The sequence below is a fragment of the Lemur catta genome, chromosome 1 (assembly GCF_020740605.2).
Source record: "Lemur catta isolate mLemCat1 chromosome 1, mLemCat1.pri, whole genome shotgun sequence".
In the NCBI taxonomy this organism is placed as follows: domain Eukaryota; kingdom Metazoa; phylum Chordata; class Mammalia; order Primates; family Lemuridae; genus Lemur; species Lemur catta.
In genome coordinates, this window is record NC_059128.1 from 241,455,897 (window position 1) to 241,476,704 (window position 20,808).

A 20,808-nucleotide genomic window follows, 5' to 3' on the forward strand; every position below is an offset into this window, starting at 1 on the left:
CAATTTAGCTTTACACTACTATCAGCTAGAAAATGGAGGAGAAAATGGGAGCAAAGAGATGCTTAGGCTAGGGAATGGAAATGAGATGTTTGACAATGCATAAAAGTAACAAGAATGAATTTATTTATTAATAACAATCTTAAAAATATATCAAACAAAATCAGCCCTTTCGATAAATATTAGTTAATTTTAAAAATGTTTCAAGGAATTCTAATATTGATTCCCTGCTGTGGACAGAGATTGGAGGCAGATTTCATAGTAAACCTTTTGTAAGTTTTGGATTTTAACCATAACAATCTACTGCCTATTCCAATACATAAAAGGTTTTTTAAAAAAACACGTTAATTATGTTTTAGTTCCTATTAATAGTTTGCAATTACTAGCATTCTACAATTCTCCATGAAATCACAGAAAAACTAAATTTCACGAAAGAAAAATCCTAACTTTCTGTCCTTAAAAGTCAAAGCAGAGATCATGTTAAGGAGCAGACTTGCCTTTTGGGGTTGGGGGATCAGGAGTGGAGAGAAGCCGATTGTCTGTAACGATTAATTCAATTCCATTGCTATTATTTTTAGTCCTTTTTTTCAGTCTGTTGCTAAGAAACCCTATTGCCTGAAAGCAGTTACTAATAGGAACCTACATGAAGCAAAGAGAAAAGCAATGATCCTGAAGTTCTTTCAAATTAGGCCATTCTATTCTAATCAGTCCATTTTGGTGCCACTTTATAAATTACCTCCTTTCAATTTTCTTCTTGAAAACACCGTGAATTCCCAACAACGTTTTGCAAGGGTAATTTCAACATTCTAAGAGATCTGGTGCAGAGCCTGGGAAATAGATTTGACAAAACTATTGGAGATATGAAATCTGTGAACTGAAATTATGATTTGAGAATAAGATGAGACGAGCGCTGAGACAGCTAGTGCCAAGCATGGGGGTGGGCGGACCAGAGCGCTGGGGAAGGCGCGGGTGGTCCAAGGAGCAAGGTGTGGGCCGGGGTGTCAGGCGGAAACCAGCTCAAGATACGTTAAGGAAGGCTCGAAGCAGGTGGGAACCCCGGGGCTTCGCATTTCTACCAATTCAGTTCAAGAAGCTCATAACAACCCAGACGTCACCGCTTTCGTAACCGGTGCGGACCGTGAGCCGCAGGGGCCGTTTCAAGCGGTTTCGACTTGGAGACATTTCCACCTAGTCTCGCCATCTGCTATCTCCCCCATAACCTCAAACTCGTCCGAACTAAAATCTGGCTGTAGTAGTGACAAGAAGTTCGGGGATACAGCAGGCTATCTTCAGCTCTCAGCTCTTTTCTCACGTATCTTTAAAAGTGCTTCCAATCCGTTGGCTTCCCCGACACGCGGACCACCGAGCTAACGGCCGCCCACGTCAGAGAAGCGCCAACGTGGCTGTAACGGGAAAACAGGCTCTGAAATCTACCAATAAACTGGGCAGCTCGGCCCACGCCCCGCCCCCGTTCCTGCCAGCCAATAAGCTTCACGACTCTTCTGCCCCTCCCGCCCATTCATAGTGCCGCCGAGGAGCGTGTTCCCTCGGTTCTGCTCGCCTGCGCACCCCAAGCCGGCGGCGTACGCGCCCCTCCTCCACTGCATTAGGGAAGAGGGCCGTCTGCCCTTCCTTCCTGAAGGTGGAGGGAACAACACTGGCTACCACGGGAAGCCCAAGACCCTAGGAGTGATTCTCCCAAGCAGCAGCTGGGCGAAAGGAAAGAGAAACGGCTTCCTAGGATTCCCATCTCACACCCACACTTTCCCTTACCCCGGAAGTGATTACCTTCCTCCTCCTCTCCTTCTACGGTTGAGAGGGGAGGAGAAGGACGGTCGAGTCTGGCCCGGCATGCCCTGGGCTTCCGGTGACCTCTGGCCCTTTTCTGTCGTCCGCTCTCGCTGCCTGGCGTGCTCGCTCGCTCATTGCCTTCCTTCCCTCCATCTGGTCTCCTTTCGCACGCTCCGTAGTGACTGTGGCGCCCGCGACTGGCAGGGAGGCGGTGGCGGAGGACACTCGTCATGGCCGCCTCTAAGCCTGTGGAGGCGGCGGTGGTCGCAGCGGCTGCACCCAGCTCTGGGAGTGGGGTGGGCGGCGGCGGCGGCGGGACTGCGGGCCCGGGAACAGGGGGCCTGCCGCGATGGCAGCTGGCGCTGGCTGTCGGGGCGCCCCTGCTGCTGGGCGCGGGTGCCATGTACCTGTGGAACCGACAGCGGCGGCGCCGGGAGACCGGAGGCCGGGGCGACACCAGCGGCTTGAAGCGCAACAGCGAGCGGAAGACCCCGGAGGGTAGGGCCAGTCCGGCCCCGGGCAGCGGACACCCCGAAGGTGCCGGTGCTCACCTGGAAATGGTGAGAAGCAGTCCGGGCCCTGGATGTGGAAGCTGGCGGGTGCAGCTCTTCCTTGATGCGTGGTGCCAGTAAGGGGGCTTCCCATCGGACGGAAGCTGCCAAGCACAGGAGTTTAGGGAGACTCACTTCTGGCTGCCTTTGTAGGGAGTGTGGTAGCCCGAGGGGACAGGTTAGCGACATTCTTTGACAGTTTCCTTTTGGATTCAGAAAAGTCTTGCTTTTTTTCTCAGTGACACAGCATTTATTCCTAGTGTTGTAGGTACATTTACAGATGTCTTGATTGTATTTAATTAACAAGTGAAGGAAGGCCAAATTCCATAAACGATTGGTAAGTGGTGATATGAATTGCTTTTGTGATTTCCAAGGCCTACAACTTGATCGGTGGTAAGAACCTTTTAATGACGAGCCACTCCCCCTTTTTGGAGTAGGGGGAGCATGGGCAACTATAGTGACGGTTGGTTGACAAAAGCAAAAAAAAAAAAAAAAAAAAAAAACCACCTAGGTATGTTCTAAAGTGTAAAATGGTGTTCCGTGGCATTTGTTTTTTTTCATCTATGGGAGTGAGTTCTTAAACTTTTTGGCTAACATCTTAAATTCATATTTCTATTTCACTTGGAAATATGCATGACCAAGCTCAACGTGCATGGTAGATTCTCTGATCTCAGGCCAAGCATTGGAGTATCTGGTGAACTGCTTTGTGTGGTTTTGTTGAACTGACTATTAAATCCTTTTGGTATCTGACAGCTGTGCAGAGAATTGGCCTGGCTGCATTTAACAATACTGGGATTGAGTCGGGTGGAAGATTTTATTTGGGTCTGGAGTTGTACAGTGGTCGTACCAGACTAAATCAGAGTTCAGAGCCTTTGGTCAAATAACTCCCAGTTATATACATATGTATTTATAGTTGGTCAGATAACTCCCAGTTGTATATAAGTTTGTATGTATATGTGTATATACAAACTTGCATGTGTTTTTATACAGTTGCAAGTTTATATACACTTGTATACATTTGTAAGTCATTTCCACTTTATACTATTCAGGTTGAAGACATTTTTGCTGGGTAGTCAAATTAGCTCTAAAGGGAGTTTTGTTGTAGAAATGAGCTATTGTAGTTTAGTGCCTACATTATGTGAGGCATTGTGCTAGGCCATGAGAAAGCCATATGATCTTTCCTATGGGAGAGTGAAACATCACCTATTTTCTCAATATAGAAAACGTGTTACAGAATGGCGGAATAACCTGTGGACTGAGAACTAGGATATGTATGCTTTATATTGGGCTTTCTAGCATTGTCACTTTGGGAAAGTCATTTTATCTCCTTGACCTTAGCATCATCCCTGTAGAATAAGAGGATTAAAATATTAGATCCGTTTTATTTCTTCTAGCACTAAAAATTGATGATTCTGAGGGCTGCTAATGAGAGTGGTTATCAAGAGGATTCTTTGAATTAGTTATCATGTGTGTCATTTTCATATATCTGAAATTCTCTGCTCATTTCCTATTTCATTTATTAATTTAATTTTAATCATGGAAGAATAGTGGGTGAATGAAAGATACTTAAAAGTTCTCAGTCCTATAATCATTAAAAATAAAGATAGTTTCTATATATGAAACTAGATTTTAACATTTCATTGTAGTTTCAACCACTCCACCTCATCCCAGGGAGTCTGTACCACTATTATTTGATAGAATTTTGCAAATTCCCTTTCAGATTTTAGATTTCCCTAATTTCTTTTTTCAGTTTTTCAGCATTGTCTGGGTCAACACTGATGATTTTTAGATTTCACGGTGTTTATTCAGTTGCCTGAGGTTAAAAGTTAGACTTTAAGATTGAATCTTTTTTGTAACTTGAGCTGTTTTAAAATGATTTCTTATTTTCGACCCAAAATAAAACTGGGCAAGACACATGCACATACCATTGCTCATCTTGTGGAATTTGTGGGCTTACACCTGTAAACTTTGAATTACTAGATTCTTCTTTAGGAAAGCCACAATAAGAATGTCTTTTCCATTTTTTTTTAATGGAAATGTGTTTTTTAACTGTTGATGACCAATAAATATTGAAAGACTATTTTGTCCCTTTTTTGTAGTCTAGTCTTTAGAGTTATTAAATGATCTAAAAACAACTGATCACTAATTGTAATTTATTATCTGTGACTGGAGAAATTGCTGTATATTTAAATAGTACCTTTGAATTGGCAACCTCAGTGGGTTTTGTAAGTAGGAAAGCATGTGTTTCAGCTGATGGAAAAACTGGCAAAATCCTGATGCCCTAAATGTTCTTTCTTCAACTGAGTAATAGCTATAATTTTTAAGGGAATGAAGGAAAGGACAAATATTGTCTGTTTAGGGTTTGATGTTAGCAAATAGAATGGAAAGTCAGTGGTTTTTGTCTTTTAGCTTATGTTTGCCTCAATGTAAAATGAACTAATAGAATTACTAGGCTTTTGTCTATTGGGTTTGAGATTTTCATGTGCAACATAGACTGTATCCAATTATCTTTTTTCTGAGACAGCAAAACTTGTAAAACAAATGCAAAGGATATTCATATTTGTTTTAATTAATGGGAGTTTTAGGGTATTACTAATGAAAAGCATCTAGTCAGTTGATAGTGTCTGAGCTTGAGGTACTTAAAGTATTAAATCATATTCTATTTTAAACCATTATAAAATCTACTGTGATGTGCCATTTTGTTTCAGTAATTTTGTTTTAAACTTGAAGATTTACAGATTTTTTTTCAATTGGAAGAGTTCTTTGAAGGTCTTAATCCATAGTGCTTCTCAGTCTGTGGGCTTTAGTTATCACAAGGGACCCTGGCACATATACACCAGGCATGGTATCCTGGCTGCACAAATGTCTTAGATACTTCTTTTTTCAAACAATCTGTGATTTTTTTTAAAAGGCATTTATTTAAAAGCATTATTGACTTTGTAGAAACTTTTTATCCAATTATTTTTTAATCTGATGATAAAAAAAATACAGACATTCTAGTGTTCAAGGTTTTTTAACATTACACAGAGGTTATCCCACATGAAATGGTTAGGAACCACTAATCTAAGCCAGTCCTTTAGAATAGGAAGGGGAAGATATACCTAAACATTTTAGTAAAGAAATCAAGGACTGAGTAACCTGCTGTCATTAGTTATCTTCTTTGAAATGAAATCATTCTTGCCCAAACGATCTGTTTCTAGTCATTTTTTAAAAAATCAGGGTCAACAATGACATTCCCATCTAATTAAATCTAGTGAACATCTTTCACTCTTTATCTTACTTGATCCTTGGAATTACTTCACAGTGTTCTTCCCGCCCTCCCCTCCCCAATAGAGACAATGTCTCACTTTGTTGCCCAGGCTGGACTGCAGTGGCTTGATCATAGCTCACTGTAACCACAAACTCTTGGGCTCGGAGTGGTCCTCCCACTTTGGCCTCCAGAGTAGCTAGGAGTACAGCCGTGCACCACCATGCCTGGCTAATTTTTAAATTTTTTTTGTAGACAGGGTCTTTCCCAAGCTGGTCTAAAACTCCTGGCCTCAAAGCACTGATACTACAGACGTGGGCCACCATGCCCAGCCACATCATGTTATGCTTTTTTTTTTTTTTTTTAAGAGATGGTTCTCTCTCTGTCACCCAGGCTAGAGTGCAGTGGCACGATCATAGCTCACTGCCTCACTGCAGCATCAAACTCCTGGGCCCAAATAATCTTCCTATCTCAGCCTCCCAAGTAGCCGGGACTACAGGTGCCTACTACCACGGCTAGCTAATTTTTCTATTTTTATTTTTTGTAGAGACAGGATCTCACTCTGTTGCCCAGGCTGGTCTGAAACTCCTGGCCTCAAGCCATCCTCCCACCTCAGCCTCCCAAAGTGCTGGGATTACAGGCATGAGCCACCATGCCCAGCTGACATTGTGCTCTTAACATCATAACTTTTCTGTTGCTTCTGAGATACTACATTTTCCTAATTCTCCCCCCAACCCCGTATCCTGATATCTCCCTCATTGATCCTTGATCTCCTACCCAGGCTCTTTTTCTGCTTCCTTTTAGTGAATAGCACATTTGTATCATAAGCATTTTTGTCTTACACTCCGCATATTCCCTGGATGCTTGTTTGCCTTTCAGCAGCTTCACTTAGCACTTAAATACTGGTGGCACCCTAACTTCTTGTCTCTGGCTCCTTAATTTCTTGTCTCTAGCCCAGACCTTTCATGAGGCCCAACTTACAGGGAATCTTCATTATCTCACAAGTATTTCACATTCAGGCTCCTCTTTCTCCTAAGAATGCCCCTTGTTAATTAATGTGCCCCATCTAATTTTCCAGGCCAGAAACTTGGATGTCATCTCTGTTTACTCTTCTCGTATTCTTCACACCTAATCTGTAAACACATCCAGAAAATTCCACATCATAAATATGTCTTCAATAGATGATTGCTCCATTCCCACTGCTATCATTTCCCAACTGAATAACTAACTGCTACTTTCTCATTTTCGTTCAATCCATTTTGTCACTACTAGAGTAAATCGTATCAGTCCCATGCTTAAATCCATGAGGTGGTTTTCCAATCATTGCCCACAAGATAATGTTCAAACTTCTTACGGTTTAAGGCCTTGATTCTGCTTACCTCTTCAAATTCATCTCTTGCCACTTCCTCTTGATTTTGGCCTTCAGATGTTCTGTGAACACTGCCTCCTACTCTGCCTTCTCATCCTTCAAGTCACAACATAGAGGTCATTCCACCTTTTGTCAAACCCGTCTCCTGCTAAGCATACCACTGTGTGATTCCATAACACCCTGCACTTCTCCCTTCCATAGCTCTTACCAGATGGTAGAATTGCTCATTCCTGTTTCCTACTATATACCCTTGAATCTGTGAAGGGTGGGACTGGCTGTATCTTGTTTACCACTATATTCTCAGAACTTAATAAAATAAAAGCTTCATTCATTTATTCAACATAGCAGGTGTTGAATGAATGAATGAAGCTTCATTCTGTGACTAATAACTAAGAGCTCCTTTGATATCTATTAAGTTTATTTACATATATATAAAATTGTTCAAATTATATATTTTTTCAAGTTTTCCAGCTTTTCATTTTTATTCTACCAATTGATCCTGGATTTATTATAACAATCTTAAACCTCATTTAGTTATTCTTTATAAATCACTTGACTTTGCATGACCTACAACTGTAATGCAGAAGCAGCATTCTTACATGTAGATTCTTCCCAGGTAAAGAGTGTTCTGTATTATGATTTAGTAGATGAGGTTGCTTGTGGACTTTTAAATTTTCAGGACATGAGATGAGAAAGGACTGTCTTATTAGGTTTGATTTCTTAGATTTGATTCCTTATTATCTTAGGTATTTTCTTATCCTAGGTTTGATTCATATAAAAGTAACAATTGCTCAATAAGTATTGAAAGATTGTTTCTCATGTAGAAAGTGTTCCAGAGTTGATTGCTACTTCTGTAAAGCTGTGATTCAGGTACAATAAAAATGCTTTTTGAATTTGGCACATTTAAGGGAATAAAATCACTTTAAGAGAAACATTATCAAACCACCTCTTGTATATTATAGCTGGATATAAATGTGTCATTATGGTGACAAGTTAATACCGATTTTATTTTCTCACATGGATTAATGTGCCTAATTATATAGCTCATTTTCTTTCACAGTGACTGTATGTGATCATCAGAATAACATTTTCATAAACACTTGCTAGAATTTTCAGTGGTTCGTTATTGCCAAATTATATCAGTGAAAGCTTTCTGTCATACAGTTATGTCACAGCACTTGTTCTTAGAAGCTGGCTTTTTTTTGTTTTTTCTTTTGGATTTTTAGAAGCTGTCTGCCCGCTACCCTACCCCACTCCTGAACTTCTATGTGTATGCTAATCCTTTTAGGGTTGTTCTTCCTCTATGGAGTACTTTCCTGACTGTCCTTTGTGAGTCATTTTTGTTTCAGTGGAAATTGTCGTGAGTAACCTTTACTGAATATCTTAAGCAAACCCTGATTGTTTTCTTTCTTTGTATTCCACTAAATTTTACCCCTTGGTATCTGTAGCTTTCCTTTCAAAATGTAACTTGTTTTCCAGAGTAGATTTTACCTCTTCAGGAGCTGGGGGGCAGGTTGCTAGGTTTTGCCTCTTGTTTGACAAGTTTCAGTACACATAAATATTTGTTGAAGAGAAAAAAGACATATTTATTGTTTCTCATTATTTTCTTAGATTTATTACCTGAGTTCTTTGCTTTTGATCCTGTGTCTTACCCACATAGTTTTGGATTTATATGTATGTGTATATACATTTGCTACTCTTCAAACTAATAATTTTCTGCTTGTCAGCTGCACAATTTACTAATCATCTAATGTACAGTTACGTGTTGCTTAACAATGGAAATACGTTCTGAGAAATGCATCCTTAGACGATTTTATCATGGGACCATCATAGATTATACTTACATAAACCTAGACGTCATAGCCTACTACACACCTAGGCTAGATGGTATAGCCTATTGTTTGTAGGCTGCAAACCTATACAGCATGTTACTGTACTGAGTTCTGTAGGCAATTATAGCACAATGGTAAGTATTTATGTATCTAAACATAGAAAAGGTACAGTAAAAATATGGCAAAACACGTTAAAAAAAAAAGGTATACCTGTCTGTATAGGGCACTTACTGTAAACCTTGTAGGACTGAAAGTTGCCCTGGGTGAGTCAGTAAGTGGTAGTGAATGTGAAGGCCTAAGACATAACACTGTACACTTGGGCTACACTAAATTTATAAAAAATATTTTTCTTTCTTCAATAATAAATTAATTTTAGCTTACTATAACCTTTTACTTAATAAACTTTTTAATTTTTTTAAACTTTTTCAACTTTTGTAATAACACTTAGGTTGAAACATAAACACATGGTACAGCTTTACAAAAAATATATTCTTTATATCCTTATTCTACAAGCTTTTTCTTATTTTTAAATTTAAAATTTTTTTTTTACTTTAAACTTTTTTGTTAAACACTAAGACACAAACACACACAGTAGCCTAGGCCTATGCAAGGTCAGAGTCATCACTATCTTCCGCCTCCATGTCTTGTCCCACTGGAAGGTCTTCAGGTACAGTAACATACGTGGAGCTATCATGTCCTGTGATAAGAATGCCTTCTGCAATACCTCCTGAGGGACCTGCCTGAGGCTGTTTTACAGTTAATTAACCCTTTTTTTTTTTAAATACATGGAAGGAGTACACTCTTAAAATAATGATTAAAAGTATAGTATATATAAACACATAAACCAGAAACATAGTGGTTTACTGTCATTATCAGTATTATATGCTGTACATGATTGTATGTGCTATACTTTTATGTGTCTGGCAGCAGCACAGTAGGTTTGTTTACATCAGCATCACCACGAAAGTGTAAGTAATGCATTGCAACAGCTGCAATATCACTGGACGAATTGGTGCATTATCTTATGGGGCTACCATTAGAGTGTGAGTCTGAGCATGATTCTAAAGATAAAGATTCATATTCTTTATAAGACATGGCCCCTAAATATAAACCAACTATGTTACCTATGAAGTACAGAAGCAAAGTTCAGGCAATCTGGGGTCTGATTGCTTGAGTTCGAATCCTGCTTTGGGAAAATTTCTCAGTCTGGGCTTTAGTAGCTTTATGTGTAAAATGGGAATAATAATTGGCACTCACTTCATATCTCCAGTATCATGTTCTTCCAAAGAATTTTTCAGAAGTAAGTCTGACAATCAGTGATTTTTACTTCATGCATTAACTTCACGATTCCCTATAAGACTTGGCTTCAAATATTTGTTGAATTTGTCACAATGGGGTTTACTCTGCTGACAGTAACTCATTATGAGGAGATGAAACTTAGAAAAAGATGGAAAAAGCCAAATTTTCTAATAGATTATTTTAAGTAATACTTAGATCTTGTGACAGAGTAGACAGAAGTGAATGTCTTTCCTTTTTCGTAATTTATCTGTATTCTTACTACATTCACAAGGTTTAAATTTATGCCCATGTGTTATTTTCTCCATGGGAATTGAATACATAGTATCTAATCTTTTCCAGCTCTTTTCTTTTACAAAGAATTAGTGTTTTTTGAACCAACCAAAGTTATATGTAGGAGGCCAGAATGACCAGAATGGGAAAACAGGAGTTTAGAGTCTTGTATGTAGGCTATGTAGTGAGAAGTCACTGGAGGGTTTTGGAGGGAGTAGGGATAGAATGACATGATCCAGCTAACTTCTTAAAAGGAGCTTTCAGATCAATTAGAAACTAATTTTTTGTTAGAAATGTAGGGGAAAGATCCATTCTCACAGAATTTTACTGTAAAATATTAATATTGTGGAACCTTGAAAAGATTTCCAATAACATTAAATGGCTTTATAGTCTTTAAGATCATTTTAGCAGCTTTTGGATAGGCAAATAGACCACATAAAAACATACTAGTGTTTCAGGATGTTCCCATTATGTTTTAGATCTCTCTGTCTTCATTTCTCGTTTATAAAAACATACTTCCAAAATTGTCTTTGGTTTATTTTTAATCTTTAACTTTTAATTTTGAAAGTTCTTAGTATAGCTTGAGAAGGTAGATGGAGAAAGTGACTTAAAGCAGTGCAAAAGATTTCCGTGGGATGGAATTAAAATTCCTTCTAGTATAAAAAATCGGTAGTTGTATATTTTATAATTTAGACCTTTTCCCACAGTACATTTATTTTAATTTTTGCCTGATTTTTGGCTCCAGTGTTGTAAAAGTAGGGTCTAGTTCCTGGCAGAGCAGAAGACGGGTGTTGATTGATGAACAAGCACTGTACTAACCAGCTTTTTGTCTTAAATTCTGTCAGGCCAAAATAAGTAGTTTTTCTGTACTTCTCTGCTGTATTGCCATTCTTTTTCTGCATTTTTATTGATGAAGGGAAGCAATTGGACAAAAAAGAATGGAGATAGGGATGAGCAGAAGGGGATAGGGGATTTTTACCAAGATTGTGCTGTCCATAAATGTAGTTTGGTTACTTTCTGGAATGGCAGTGGAGGAACAATAGAAGAAAATTTGCAGTTTGGTGATTTGCCTAGGTAATCTGATGCTTTTTGGACTTGGTGTCATTCAGGGTACCATTTTTCTTTAGTACGATAAGGAAATTAAGCAGGCTTTGGTTTTCGCCTTTAGGGTTTAAGAATTTTTAATAATTTTTAGAAGGAAATTTATAGAACTTGACTAATAGGAAGTAAATAGCTACTTGAAAGATTCCGTTGGTTTTAGGTTGTGTGGATTTTGCTAAATAAAAATAAGAAGTATCCATCTTTCTAAGAAGAGGAAGCCTTGTGTACCTCTCAGTGTGTCAATTTTTAGGTATGACTATTTCTACTTGTATTCTTATGATACAATTTAGGCTTAGATTTCTGGTAGATAGGAAGGAGTTTATTGCTTGTTTGTGCTAATGAAACAAGGTTATTTACTCTGCCTAGAGAATGTTCTTTTTATTTAATCTGCAGATCTTTAAAGTACTAAATAAATCTGAAGTATGTTTGTAGTCGAACATACTTCTCATATGCATTTTAATATGCCACATTATTTTCTACATAAGTTGTCCCTAGCATCTTAGGGCATATATTAGGCAGGTTCTCAATAACTTAGAAACATTAAAAACTATTGCAAGGAGTTAAAGTTTAATGTTTTTCTTTTATTTCTATTTAATATCAAAGGTAATTGAGTTTCTTTATTTTAAAGCTTTGTTAGACACATAAAGATTCATTATTATTGTGTCTTTTTGACAGATTGTATCTTTTATCAATAAAACTAGCCTGGGCTTCATCTGATGCTTTTGAGTGGTATTTTGTCTGATACTGTCTTCTTTTGTTTGCCTTTTATATCTTTTACTTTTTTTTTTTTTGCCTCAGAGAGGCAAAAAAAATGTTTTGTTTTAGGTTGTGCTGGATAGGTAATGTGAAGTTATTTTTGGTTTTAAACAGTTTGAAAATCTGTCTTTTAATATGGGTATCTAACCTATTCACATGTATTATTATTGACATGTTTAGTGATTATTGCTGTATTTATCCTGCTTTTTTGTTTCTTTGCCCTCTTCCTTTGCCTCCTGCCTTTTTTTTTTTTTTTAATTGGTTATTTCCCCACTTGGGGGTTTATTTTTAGTGGTAAAGAAGTTGCACAGTTCTATTCCTGTTGTGTTCAACCTCAAATGCTAGTTTGGCTAGGTATAAGATTTTAAGTACAAGTAGGTATAAGATTTTATACTAGACATAAGATTTTAAGTACTTTCTTCAGAACTTTGAAAGTGTTACTTAATTGGTTTTTAGTATCAAATGTTGGTGATAGGCATAGTTCTTTTTGTTTTGTAGTTAATCTGTTTTTTCTTCCTAAACATTGCCAGGATTTTTGTTGTGAAATTTTACTATAAAATGTCTGAAAATATGTATAATTTTTCTTTCAGCTCCAGGAATTTCTTCAATAATTTCCTTAGACCCTCTTTTCTATGCCTTTCCTTCTAGAACTTTAGATGGGCAAATGTTGGAACTTCTGGATTTATATTCCATGCTATTTAACATTTTCTCCAAACTTCCTTTTCCCCTATCCTCTATTTTCATGGCATTCTGGCAGGTTTCCTTGGCTCCACCTTCTACTTGTTAATTTGCTCCTCAGCTATGCCTTTTCTAATATACAACCTATTTATTGAGTTAATTGTAATAATCTTTTTCATTTTCAAGATTTCCAATTGAAACTCTTTAAAAGCAGCCTTTTTTTTTTTGACTTCAAGCTAGCCTTTCATTTCTCTGATAATAAATTTTCTATTTGCTTAATTTACCTGCTTTCTCAGATATTAGTTTTCTGTTTGAGTTGGGTGCCTCTCTTTTACATATTGATTTTCCTTTAGTGTTAGTAATTCTTAATTGTGTCATCTCTTGAAAAACAGAGGCACTTGTCTCTTTAGTGTAGGGGATCCTCACTTCTTCTGAGTGACACAGCCTTACTTCATTCTGGCTTCAGCTTCTCTCCAGTGGAGTAGGAGGATTGTTGAGGTTGTCTCAAGTACAAGTTTTCCAGCAATCACCCTGATGGTTGCCTCCAGAGCCCACAGCTACTCAAGGGATTCCTAGTTGTTTTCTATTGTGGGTGTTTTGTGGGTGTTTCTCTGTCAGTTTAGTCCTGGCATATATTCATAGTCCTGAAATGTATCCTTGAAATGTGTTTCAAGTTTGCTATTTAACTTATATTTCAAAGTGTATGGAAGATGACTAAGGCTATTGACAAATGGAAAATGTTAAATTTATCAATTTATATGTGCTTTTCTTAGTTCCTTTCATCCACATCTGTTTTAAAATGTACATATTTCTTGTTGATACTAGGTAGCTTAAACTAGAATTTCCTACAAATCCTTTGCACAGTATACTTAAAAAAAAAAAAAAACCCGTAGCTGTAGTAAGACTAAAGAAGGGACACAAAAGGTAAGCAGAGGAGAAAAAGCAGGAAAGAAAAATGAAGCAAGAGTAGGGGAGAAAAGAGCAGGTACAAGAAAGGGTTGCTATCTCATCTATTCTTTGTGACTAAAAGGTACTCTGGGCCCCAAGCAGTTGGTTTTCATAGTTGGCTTTAAATTATTTGTGGGGGCAGATACTTGTGCTTTTGCTTTGTTGGTGCGTACCTGTTAGAGCTATATGGATTCTTTCATAGTACCATATCTGTTAAAGTCGCATCATGCTGACAAACAATAATCAAGTTTTATGCAAAGACATGCCACAAAGCTCTTGGACCTAGTGGCTAGGACCTGGATAACTAGATTTATTGCTTCCTAAATATTGATGGAAGTATTCACAACTGTCCTCAGTAGGTATTAACTAACAACTTCTCTATTAATATAGAGTACACATGAAGTGTGTGAGTTAGGTCTTCCAAAAAGGAGCCACTGAGACGGCAACAGGTTTATTGATGAACAAACAATAAACTTGAAGGAAGAATTGTAATGAACATGGCAATATCTGTTCTACACTGTTGACAAACAGCCTAATAGAAAAAAATAGCAAAGCAAATGAATAAGTGGTATTCAGAATAAGAAACCCAAATGGCCAATAAATATGAAAAGATTTTCAAGTTCTTTAGCAGTGAAGAAAGTACAAATTAAAATAATATTGGAAAATAACATTATACCAGGGTTTCTTAACCTTGGCACTATTGACATTTAGGGCTGTTCCGAGCATTATAGGATGTTAGCAGCATCCCTGGTCTCTAACCACTAGGTGCTAGTAGCACCTTCCCTCCTCTCCTCCTCAGTGCTCCTCCCACCCCAATTGTGGCAATGAAAAATGTTTCAAGACCTTGTCAAATGTCCCCTAGACATTTGGGAACCACTCTCTTATACTCATTAGGTGAGCATAAAGTGAAACATAGTTATCACATCTAATGCTGGCAGGAATGATGGGAACACAGTATTTTAAAGCATTACAGCGTTTTTGGAAAAGTCTGAGTGTTCTTGAAATTAAAAATATGTAAGCCTTTAGCTGGGTGCAGTGGTGCACACCTGTAATCCCAGTTACTTGGGAGGCAAGGGGGCGGGGGATCACTTGAGCCCAGGAGTTCGAGACCAGTCTGGGCAACATAGTGAGACCCCATCTCAAAAGAGAAAGAAAAAAAATATATATATATGTATAAGCCTTTTGACTCAGCAACCCTATTACTAAGAATTTGTCTCATGAATGTATTTATATGACGCAACTTACATTGTAAACAACCAATCTATCCTCCCATTTTTATTTTATCAGTTTATCATTTAATTATGGTAGTCTGAGTCTATTTCTGAATGTTGATTAGCATTTAATAATTGTTTCCTCTCATTTCAGAACTCTCTTGATAGAGCTCAAGCAGCCAAGAACAAAGGCAATAAATATTTTAAAGCAGGAAAATATGAACAAGCTATTCAGTGCTATACTGAGGCTATTAGTTTGTGCCCTACAGAGAAGAATGTCGACCTTTCCACATTTTATCAGAACAGAGCTGCTGCCTTTGAACAGTTGGTATGTACCCTAGGTTGTCTTTTCTTTTCCTTTTGTTTCTTTATTTACTTAAAGTTTTAGTTAATGCTACTCAAATAAACCTAATACTTTTTTAAAGCTGTTTTGAAATTACAGGATTTTTGTTGTTTTTACTTTTTTAAGAAGAAAATTTAGTTTTTCTGGCTACAAATATACTCCAAAGTTAAATATGTTTAGATTTTATAAAATTAGATAGTATAGAAAGTTAAAGTTTCAGGTGACCCCGTCCTCCTCAATAGCATGAGGCTATTTTTTCAGATTTTTGTCTCTCTATATTTAATAGTTGCATATGCAGGGGGAAAAAGATCAAAGATGAGTTCCTATTATAGATATTGTTGTGATGTATTTTCTAAGTTGCCACCACATCTGGTACAGTTTATCACAGCAGCATATGTGGATCTGTTTCATTCTTTTTAAATTCTGTATGTAGTAGCCATTGTATGGTTGTATAGTAGATTCATGCATAAAACTGTGGAGAAGAGAGTATTACAAATAGAGGAAACTATGTAATTGCTCTGAGGCAAGAGTTTCATGTGTTTAAAGAAGTATAAAAGTTCCTGGAATATAGAGAGATGAGATTGGAAAGATAGACAGAGACCAGATCAGGCAAAGCCTTGTAGGCTGTGGTAGAGTGTGGATTTGATTCTGAGTGTGATGGTAAATATTTAAGGGTTTTAAGCAGGGCAGGAACAGCATCATTGTTCTCACTGTTCTGTCAAGAATGTATTGGAGGGAGGCAAGACTAGAGACGGGGAGACCAAGTAAGGATGTTGTTGCAGTAGCCTACGTGTGACATGAAGGAAAGCTGAAGACCAACAGAACTTGCTATTGCACTGGATGTGAAGGGTAGAGAAGCAGGAATTTCAATACCAGTGGGTACAGAAGGTCAGGTGGGGAAGGAGTGAGACAAGTAAGTAGACAGTTGAATTGAGGAATGTCTATATTTTAGGAGAGTAGTCTGGGCTAAAAGAGAAATTTAGGAGTCATCCAATTTTGGATATTATATAAAGCCAGACAATAGGTGTGATCACCTAGGGAAAGAGGCAATATGAAGCCTTGAGGATTTTAACATGTAGAGATTAGGTACAGAGGGAGAACTGAGCAAAGGAAATTGAGAAGGAGCATCCAGTGAAGTAGGTGGAAATCAAGTAGAGCGGCAACTCTTCGAAGGTTTGGCAAGAAAGAGAAGCTGAGAAGTAGGGTAGTAGCTATAGGGAGTTGTGGAATCAAAGGAAGGTTTTTAAAAGATGGAAAATATTAGAGCAAGTATTTTTATGTTTATATGAATGATTCAGTAGAAAAGCAGCAAGATTGATGCAGAGAAAGATAGTTGAAGGAGTGAAGTCCATGACATGAAGAGGGTATGGATCCAGATCACCAGCGAAGGGTTGGCCTTTGATGAAAATGGGTGCTTTCCCAGTTTTAACAGAAAGGAAGGAGGGAGATGGTATGAGTACATAGCTGCCGGTAGGTTTGTAGATTTGGTGGTAGAAAGATGGCCTAAGTATGTCTGCTGCCTATTTTAAAAAATCTGGTTGCTTGTCTTTATTACAGATATTTATATGAGCTTTTGCAATGAATTGTAGATATTAACTCTTTGTATGGAAATACTTTTTCTGTTGTGGGACTCTTAGTACTCAGCCTATTAAATTTAGAAAACTGATTTCTGTTGAACAGTGCTTCCTTTAGTGTGACTTTTTTTTTTAATACTTTCAATTACAGCAAAAATGGAAAGAGGTGGCACAAGATTGTACAAAGGCTGTTGAACTTAATCCCAAATATGTGAAAGCTCTCTTTAGACGTGCAAAAGCCCATGAAAAGCTAGATAATAAGAAGGAATGTTTAGAAGGTGAGAGTAATTTTGTGTTTACATATGAAAATTACTGAAGTCTTTGTAGTCATTGGTAAATATATATGAAACTCTATCTTGTGAATACAAAAATCAAGTTGTCTTTAAAAGTTGGACTCCTCTGCAATTGAGACTTTGTCTTCTATTAATCGTTTAAATTGAGATTGCAATCGTTAAATTAAGATTAAGTATTGTCTCCGATCTCAACTATGGAATGAAATGAGTATTAAGATTTGGAGCTTATATACTACACATAAACTTGGCAACTGATGGGGATTAGTATAATTCCATGAGTAAGGATATCAGAAAAAAGGTTTTAGCAAGTGGATAGTGTTTCTAAGATTCTACATGTTTTCAGTTACTATCCTGTATAAATATGAAATAACTGAGGTAAATCATTAAAGAAAACATTAATTTTGGCCCTTGGTATTTTCAAACATTATTTATACCCAATTGGAAATTATGTAATTGGTACAAAGCATCAAAGTGAATTTGTCATTCTCAGGAAATGCTGTAAATATTCCACAGCTTCTAATTGGCCATCTCAACTTCCAAGACTGCTGGCTTTCTCTCTCTCTCTCTCTCTCTCTCTCTCTCTCTTTTTTTTTTTTTTTTTGAGACAGGATCGCATTGTGTCACCAAGGCTGGAGTGTTGGGGTATGATTGTAGCTCACTGCAACTTTGAACGCCTGGGCTCAAGTGATCTTCTGGACTTACCCTCCCCTACAGGCACATGCCATTTCACTTGGCTAATTTTTAAATTTTTTTGTAGAGAGAGGGTCTCACTACATTGCCCAGGCTAGTCTCGAAATCTTGGCCTCAAGTAATCAGCCACTCCTGTCCCTCAGCCTCCCCAAGTCCTGGGATTACAGGTGTGAGCCACCACTGTCTTTTAAAGTACATCCTTCTAGATGACATGGAGCAATACCAAAATGTAATTTCTACAGTCTGAAAGTTCTTTCCACTATGTATTTAAGTCTGCTTTAAAAGCATCAATAATAAGATTTAGCCATAATTATTGTTTTTTAAAATAGTATTTTTTAAAAAAAATCTAGATTACCAAATGAGGATGTTTTAGAGAACATTTTAATAAAATTTGATGTTTTGTGGTGGCACATACTTTGGTAGAGGGTAGAAGGAGAGTTGCTTTACAAAAGGGAATCCCAAGTTTTAAGCCAGACCTTGAAGTTACTAACAGGTAATACTTAGCAGAGAGAAGACTGATTAGCGTTTTAGGTAGAAGAAATGGGATGAGAAAAAGACACTGACATTGGCACTAGCCAAGGTTATCAGGGGAATGTAACAGCAGATTGACTTGTTTGGAGGAGCAAGGATGTGGAATTGTGAGAAATTGAGTTTACAAAGAAAGGGGACAGCCATTGTTTGAATAGTTTGAATGCAAGATTGAGAGATTAAGGAACCACCGATCTTTTTAATTCAAATCACTGTATCTTGAGCTGTGGCAGAAAGTGGTATTTTGAAGCAGATTTATTTGAGAGCTCTGTGGCAAGGTGGCTTTAGAGACAAGGAATAATTCTGAGGCCTATAAAAATGACCAGACATGAGAGAGCCACACTATGTTGATTTGCCTTAGAGTTACTGGCCGGAAGAGAATATTTCTGAATTCCTTGTTTTATTTTCTATATATAGAATGTTAGAGCAGTGAGAAACATTAGAAATCATGCAGTACAGCCCCTTTCATTTCACAAGTGGGGAAAGGGAACTCCATAGAAGTGGAGTAACTTTTTGAGCTTTCAGTTTGGTCACACAGTATATAAAATTAAAGTATTAATAACTAGTTTAGGACCAGGCATGGTGGCTAATGCCTAGCACTTTGGGGGCTGAGGTGGGAGGATTGCTTGAGGCCAGGAATTCAGGACCAGCCTGAGCAAGACGCAAGACTCTGTCTCTGCAAAAAATAGGAAAATTAGCCAGGCATGATGTATACACCTGTAGTCCTAGCTATTTGACATGCTGAAGCAGGATTATCACTCAAGCCCAGGAGTTTGAGGCTGCAGTGAGCTATGGTGATGCCATTGCACTCTAACCCAGGCAACAGAGCAAGACCATGTCTCAAAAACAAAACCAAACAATTTATTGGAAAAGAAACAGCCCCATCAGGCCATGAATTTATTTTGGCTTTCTGTAATTACATTGTGCCCATCTGATGCTGCTGACCATCTTTACAATAATTTCATATTTACTCTTGTGTTCGCCATCATTTCTAGATGTCACTGCTGTGTGTATATTAGAAGGGTTCCAAAATCAACAAAGCATGCTATTAGCCGATAAAGTTCTTAAACTTCTTGGAAAAGAGAAAGCCAAAGAAAAATACAAGGTAAATGAATCTGAGTTGGGTAATAGAGGGGTAGTACTTTGTACATTGTGAAGGGTCATTTCTGATTTATGCCGCTTAAACTTGGACATAGTAGTAATGGTAACAACTGAAATTAGAACTGGGTTATATTTCTTTCTTCTGTAATCTTGGGCTTTTATCACTTATCCTTTTTCAATAAGATTATAAGCTGTGTCTAGTACTGTACCTGGAGAATATTGGAATTCATTTATATTAGGGGTTGCCACACTATGGCCCACAGGCCAAATCCAGTCTGCTACCTGTTTTTATAAATATAATGTTCAGTGACTCACATTGTTTTTGGCTGCTTTTGAGCTACAACATTAGAGTTGAGAGGTTGTGACAGAGACTGTGTAGACTGCAAAGCCTAAAACATTTACTGTCTGTCCTTTTACAGAAAAATATTTGCCAACTCCTATTCTATATCATTAGAGTTTTTAAAGGTGTACTGTATAAGTGGGCATTGGTTTTAGGCTGTTAGTAATAGATGGTTTAATTCAATAAACATTTAATAAACAAAGATGCATGCTGGGCATTTTGGAGGGGTGGGTATACAGACATGGTCCTTGCTCATATAGAATTTACAATTTAGTGAGAGAGAATGTTACTAAGTATATAAAAGGCATGATATGGTTAAGTGTCCCAGGAGATATGTAACTGGAGTGCCATGAGAGTACCACAGGCATCACTAACCATTACTGAAGATTTGCTGCTGAATTTCAGTAATATTGAGGCAATTGTTACTTTTTTAACTTGCTTTTCTTGTAAATTGATTTTAATAATCTGTATTTTTAATTTTACATTTCTGAATATTAGCTGAGTTAAACAGAGTTGAAACAGTTTTCTTCACTACAGGACTTTGATGTACTAAGATGTATTGTGAATTTCCAAGAGTGATGTAGCTGTAGTGGTTGTCAGTCTCTTTAAACTATGGAATTTTTTTTTTTCCCTCGAATGTCTCATAAGACTGGTGCTCTTCAAAAACACTTTGTGAAACATCATATTAGAGCTTGGAAGGAACCTAATTTCCTTATACATATTGTGGAGTAATTAGACTGGTTGGATTGCAAGGTGGTAAGAAAATATAAAATAACCTATATTTGCATAGGTTACAAATTCATTTCCACGTATATTTTCTAATCTGTATGCCACTTTGGAAATCACAAAATACTTTTCATATTATTGTTTTGATTTTTATAATAAATAA

The 20,808-nt window shown here is 37.5% G+C and overlaps 1 protein-coding gene across 1 annotated transcript in view; it reads left to right on the plus strand.

Annotated features, from left to right (window-relative positions):
* Positions 1-1,551: 1,551 nt before the first annotated feature.
* Positions 1,552-20,808, plus strand: part of TOMM70 (translocase of outer mitochondrial membrane 70) — a 36,954-nt gene continuing 17,697 nt past the window's right edge. The window contains exons 1-4 of the mRNA XM_045540401.1: positions 1,552-2,348; positions 15,205-15,378; positions 17,119-17,245; positions 19,474-19,583. Coding sequence (XP_045396357.1) covers positions 2,019-2,348; positions 15,205-15,378; positions 17,119-17,245; positions 19,474-19,583 — 741 coding nt within the window. The 5' untranslated portion in view covers positions 1,552-2,018. The remainder of the gene's footprint in view (positions 2,349-15,204; positions 15,379-17,118; positions 17,246-19,473; positions 19,584-20,808) is intronic.